General features: G+C 41.8%; 2 protein-coding genes across 2 annotated transcripts; both read left to right on the forward strand.

Moving 5' to 3' along the window:
- Window positions 1–1,997: 1,997 nt before the first annotated feature.
- On the forward strand, window positions 1,998–2,912 carry LOC117170972. Its single transcript, XM_033358015.1, has one exon. It carries the CDS (start codon window positions 1,998–2,000, stop codon window positions 2,910–2,912), a length of 915 nt encoding a protein of 304 aa, XP_033213906.1.
- A 1,193-nt stretch (window positions 2,913–4,105) lies between these two features.
- On the forward strand, window positions 4,106–5,044 carry LOC117170973 (uncharacterized protein K02A2.6-like). The gene has a single exon (XM_033358016.1). It carries the CDS (start codon window positions 4,106–4,108, stop codon window positions 5,042–5,044), a length of 939 nt encoding a protein of 312 aa, XP_033213907.1.
- The last annotated feature ends 1,237 nt before the right edge of the window (window positions 5,045–6,281 follow it).

Here is a 6,281-nt window from a genome sequence, read left to right on the forward strand (position 1 = left end):
TTTAAGTAATTGACAGATCATCGCGATACGCTTATAGTAATTAAATCATTGCGACACCGTTTTCGTTTGTGCATTTCATCTCCAATTTAAACTTCATATCAATTTAAACACAAATCTAACATACTCTTTTCATTATTTAAAATTGTTCTCTTTACAACAGTCATCGTTAGTGCGGTAACTCGACCTTTTCCGGCGTCAAGGTCGTAACGATATTTTGTTTTGAATTTCCTGGTTCTTAGCGACAATTCAATGTCTATTATGTCATCGTAATTCGTTTCGAAATCTATTCTCGAGCATTTCTATTATGTTTTTCAACAACGTGCAATTTTAATTGAGCCGAATAACCCTCGAGTGAGTCGAAGTGTTGCCATTTTATTTTGGAGCGAGAATGTGAGTGGATGCTTCACGCTACAGAGCTATATAACACTCAATTATACACGTGTCCTTTCCTTCCGAAACTCCTTACTTTCCAATTCGAATGATTTTTCTTATTTTTACAATTTTAAACGTTAACTATGTATAAGAATTCTAGTTTTTAGAATTTAACTATTCCCCTTCTTTATTCCAATAGAGATTTTCTTCAATTAATCATTTTCAAAACATTAAATAAAAACTTTTCTTTCTTTTTTTCCCATTTTTTTTAACTTTGTCATAATCTTCCAGTTACGAATTCAAAAATTTAATTTTTGTTTTGTTTGTAACTTCACAAGCCTTGTGATTTTATCAATTTAACCATTTCATACGTTTAGATTTTTTTTCCTCCCTCTTAACCAAACTTAATTTAATGTAACGATTTTTCAAATTTAAACGTTTGCTAATTTTATCTTTAATTTTAACCACTATCTAAAATTGTTAACGTTTGTTAATTCAAACATCTTCAATATTAAAAATTCGTCTATTTCTTAGATTCAACCAAATCAATTGCTTTAGAATTTTAAATGATTCTTTTAGTTTTTCTTTTTCTTGGCAACACTTTTGCACATTTTTCGGGCCATTTACAATTCAGAGAAATTTTCTCTGTGTCTTGTGTTATTGTACCGGAGAGCAGATGTTCTGTTATATTTTAAGCGACATTTAACAACTATGTTTACTTCTTAGAGAGCGTATATTTTGGTATTTATCGAAATTCTTTTTTTTTTAAGTTTTACTTTTCCAAAGCATTCTGCCGATGTCCTCGCGTTCGACGCATAAATACAGCTAGTGCTGACACGTCCAGCACATATTTACACCTCCCAGTGAGACCGCTCGAGGATTTCTCGGCCTACTCAAATCGAACAGACTTCAAATTTCATTAATGATCAGAGACATTAACGTATGTTAGTCTTGCTGGTCATCTTCAGAATTTTTTTCAACAGTTATACCCTGCTCGTACTTTTGAGCTGCACAAACCGGTTTCATCATGCCTCTTAGCGGTACAAATGAACACCCGAAGAATTCTCTAACCCGCGAACATCCGGCCCTAGACACAAACCGAGTGGACTCGTATCGCGTTCCCAGATTCCCACAATTTTTCAGGGATGTCCCCGAATGCTGGTTCGTTGTTTGTGGAAGCATCTTTCCATCAAGCCAGAATTACTGATGAAACCACCAAGGCACACACTGTCTTGGCGCATCTTAGCGTGGATTTGATCGCACACATAAAAGACATAGTTACCGCAGATCCCCAGCCTCAAAACATGTACTCTCTAATTAAAACGAGATTAAACTCAAGCTTCGCCGTTTCTAAAGAAGCTCGCCTGCGTCAGTTACTCAGAGGCCAGGTTATCTCTGAAGGGAAACTCTCCCTCCTATTAAACCGGCTGTGGGCTTGTAGTCGACTTGCAGTCGTTAGCTCAAACTGCTGACCGAATTTCCGAAGCAGCTAGACCCTCCGAGCTGAGTGTCTCCGCGGTCTCTTCCGGCGCTCTAGCCTTGACTTCGGCAGCAATTGCTAGCCTCACCTCACGTTCGAAAAGAGCCGCTAAGTGCGTATCGTCTCGCACGTGGGAAACTATTCCATGGACCGAAAACTGATTCAACCTGCTCGCATTGAGACGGTCGATTCAGGTTTCCCAATTTCTAAACGTCTCCATATTCGCGACATCAGTTTAAGTATTATCTTCCTCATTGACACACGATCAGATATTTCATTGCTCCCCGCCGACTCAAAAACTTTAAAGTTAAAACCGAGCAACTTAACTCTCTTCGCGGCTAATGACACCCACGTTCTAACTTATGGTGAGAGACGTCTAAGTCTAAATTTAAACCTGAGACGTGAATTCTCATGGAATTTCTGCACAGCGGCGGTACCAAGTGCAATCATCGGAGCAGACTTTCTAGCTCATTTTCGGTTGGTTCCGTTCCTACACGAGTCGTCACTCGTCGACACGGTAATCGAGCAAAAATCAAAAGGCTTCCTCAAACACGCTCCATCTTTTGGTCTAAGCCTAATAGATCGCTCTGCTTCGTTCTATAGCATTTTGGCGGACTTTCCGGAAATTACATCCATTCCACAATACGACAAATCTTTGGTTGGCGGTGTGCAGCATCACATCCTCACGAACGGCCCACCCTTCGCCGAGCGTGCACGACGTCTGTCCCAAGACAAACTCGTTGCCGCAAAGGCAATCTTTAAACAAATGCTAAAAGATGGCATCTGCAGGCCATCGAGCAGCTCTTGGACTTCACCAATCCATCTTGTCAGGAAAAAGGCCGGCGAATGGCGCGTTTGTGGCGATTTCCGTCGCCTAAAAGCAATAACGATCCCGGATAAATATCCGGTTCCACACTTGCATTACTTCATCTCCTTGATGTGCGGGAAGACCATATTTTCAAAACTGGACCTGCACATGGTATATCAACAGATACCCATCGCTCCGAGTGATATACCTAAAACTGCAGTCATAACGCCTTTTGGCCTCTGGTCTCTTTGAGTATACCCCAATGACTTTTGGCTTACGCAAGGCGGGGCAATCATTCCAGAAGTACATCAACAGTGCCCTCGGAGACCTTAGCTTCGTTTTCGCCTGCACTGATGACATCCTGATGGCATCCTCAACTCTCGAGGAGCATGAAGAGCATCTCAAGATAGTCTTTCAACGTCTCAAAAACTATGTATTGCGCATCAATCCTAGCAAGTGCCTGTTCGGCAAATTGAAACTAGAATTTTTGGGATACCGTATTAACCAACACGGTTGCTCGCCCACCACGGAGAAAGTTCGTCCGATTTCCGAGTTCCCCCAGCCCAAACCCGTGGTTGAACTCCGACGATTCCTCGGCATGGTAAATTTCTCAAAAAAAAAACGACAAATGTGAAATTCCATGGGATTCCATTTCCGAAACTGCATTCGTCAGAGTTCAACGTGACATAGAAAATGCGTCTCTCTTGGTGCACCCGTCTCACGACGCTGAAACTCGCCTCGTAACGGATGCATCCGATTTCGGGATGGGAGCTGCCTTAGAGCAGAAGATTGACGGAAGTTGGAGGCCCCTGGCCTTTTTCTCTCGAAAATTCACTCCCGCACAAAGCAACTACAGTGCATACGACCGTGAATTAACCGCAGTCTATGAAACTATCCGCTACTTCAAGTATTTTCTTGAAGGGTAGACCTTCAAGATCGTTACAGACCACAAACCACTGATATTTGCTTTTTCACAACGCACGGAGAAGGCATCGCAGCGCCAACAAAGGCAACTGTCATTTATTTCTCAGTTGACAACTACAATCGAATATCTGCCAGGTACGTCGAATGTCGTGGCGAACTCCCTTTCGCGAGTCGAAGCCATTCACTTGCCAACCGAGTTCAGCTTAATCGAGCTAGCTGAGGCTCAAGCTTCGGCTGACGAACTAAAGAACCTCGTCGCTGATCCAAAATGCTTGCTAAATTTCAGGAAAATCCAGTGGGGTCCGGAACACACGACTGTATACTGCGACTTAACCGGAGAAGCCCTACGTCCATTCGTACCTGTAACTTCCCGCAAGCGCATCTTCAAAATTTTCCACGATCCTGCGCATCCGAGCGTCAAAGTGATCGATCGTGTGATAAGAAAGCGTTACGTCTGGCCATCGATGAGCCGAGATATCACCGCCTAGTGTAGGTTTTGTCATGATTGTCAGCAGGCGAACATGTCTCGACACAATCGACTCCTTCCAGCTAAATTTGCAGAGCCAGGCTGCCGCTTCCATCATGTACACATGGACATTGTAGGTCCCCTACCAGACAGTCACGGGTTTAAATACTGCCTCACTATCATTGACAGATTTTCTTGGTGGCCTGAGGCTGTTCCTCTCCAAAACATCGAGGCATCAACCATCTGTAGAGCATTCGTGGATCAATGGATATCTCGGTACGGAGCGCCCGAAACACTAACTACAGAACAGGGCAGTCAATTCGAATCACAGCTATTCAGCACCCTTCTGCAACTAATTGGCATGAATCGCATTCGCACCAACGCCTACCATCCGGCTTCCAATGGAATCATGGAAAGGTGGCACAGGACTCTCAAGACAGCCATCATGTGTCATGCAGACCACGACTGGTCTCGCTCGTTTTCAACCGTGTTATTAGGACTTAGATCCAATGACACCGAAACCGGGGCATCACCGGCAGAATTCATATTCGGCACCACACTTCGAAATCCCGGGGAGTTCGTACTACCTGAGGATTTCTCACCGAACCCGCATGTTTTTCTGGAAGAGTTCGGCGAATACATGCGAAAGGTAAAACCGGTACCCGTTGCTCAGAAGTATAAGCGCAATGTATTCGTGTTTAAAGAGCTCAAGAGCTGCTCTCATGTTTTCCTTCGCGTCAATGCCCGGAAATCTGTCGAGCGATCCTACACCGATCCTCATAAAATACTCAACAGAACCTTAGACAGAGTTTACGAAATTAAAGTGAAGGGTTTTCCCTGCCAGATTTTTATCAAGAATATCAAACCCGCATATTTCGTACGCGAGGAAATTGGCAATCTACTTCAGCTCGATAGTAGCGGATCTGAATCAACCAATGTCAATACAGTCATTCGTACCTATTCTCGCCCAAAGAAGGTCATTTTTACTGCATAAATGACAAAAGATTTGTAAATATCGCATATAAGTAATTTTTCAAACGACCGACGCGTACAATATGATCATGCTAGTTGTAAAATTTAGGGACCTCTTAGGTATTAAATGTATATCGAAACCTGGAGGTCATAACTAAGACTGCCAGTCGCCTTTGGACTACATATTAATGTTATGGTCATAAAATCACCTACTTATTTAGCTACTTAGGTACTATTTAACCTGATACATACATTTTTACACAGAACGGTTAACATTACCCGCATTAGGAAAACTCATCGAACTTACTATGTATCATCAATGCCATATAGAAAATGTAGTAAGCATTGTCTATCGCCAAATTGGTTTTACAAAAGTACAATATAAAATTTGACAACTTTGACTACGACCATTGGTCTTTATAAAATTGTATAAATTTGTCCGCATTCTAAAAATCAATGTCATGACCAAGAAATTGTATCATAGCAGTCTTTTCTAGGCAATAAATCATGTATCTACACACATTGTAATTTGAAATCGACTAGTTATAGTATACGCTGAATGAATGATTTTATGCAAACTGCGTTACTGTACTTTTTAAAGCAATCTCTAACGATGTGCGTGTTTTGCGTGTGCTACTTATATCGTTATCACTCGGGGGGGGGGGGGAAGTACTGTAGGGATTCACTATGGTTACAATCATAGTTCCTTTCTGGTGAATTCCTAGCAGTATTCCAAGCACCAAATGAACGTAAAGTTTCCACTCTACCTAACTTGAACACAGGCCAAGCGAGCCTCGTTTCTGTTTGCCGCGCGACCACGGAGAATAGATATATGGAAACCAATCTATAATGCATGGACTTCACCAAAAACGGTCACTTTTCCGTTGCCAGAAGTACGCACACACAAATGTATAAAATCACACTTACGTATAGTTCAAAACTTTCAAAGCGTGGCGTGCCCACCGTACTTTAAAAAAATATGGCCGCCTCCATTGTTTTGTTTTGACAGGTCGCTTGAACAAATAAATTATTAATAATCAGACAGGATTTTGTGAAATGTTTGTGGAATAAAAAATTATTCGCCATGGAAGAGGTAGGTAGTATGTTTATGAAATGTCAAATTACTTTTACCAACACTATGCGTGCGACAGATATTCGACGCGGTCGTAACAAAAACAATAAACATACAACTTAATGAAAGTCTTGTACACTATACACTTAAAACCACACTTATTGGAAACTTTCGCTTTTATACAGTG

The sequence above is a fragment of the Belonocnema kinseyi genome, chromosome 4 (assembly GCF_010883055.1).
Source record: "Belonocnema kinseyi isolate 2016_QV_RU_SX_M_011 chromosome 4, B_treatae_v1, whole genome shotgun sequence".
NCBI lineage: Eukaryota > Metazoa > Arthropoda > Insecta > Hymenoptera > Cynipidae > Belonocnema > Belonocnema kinseyi.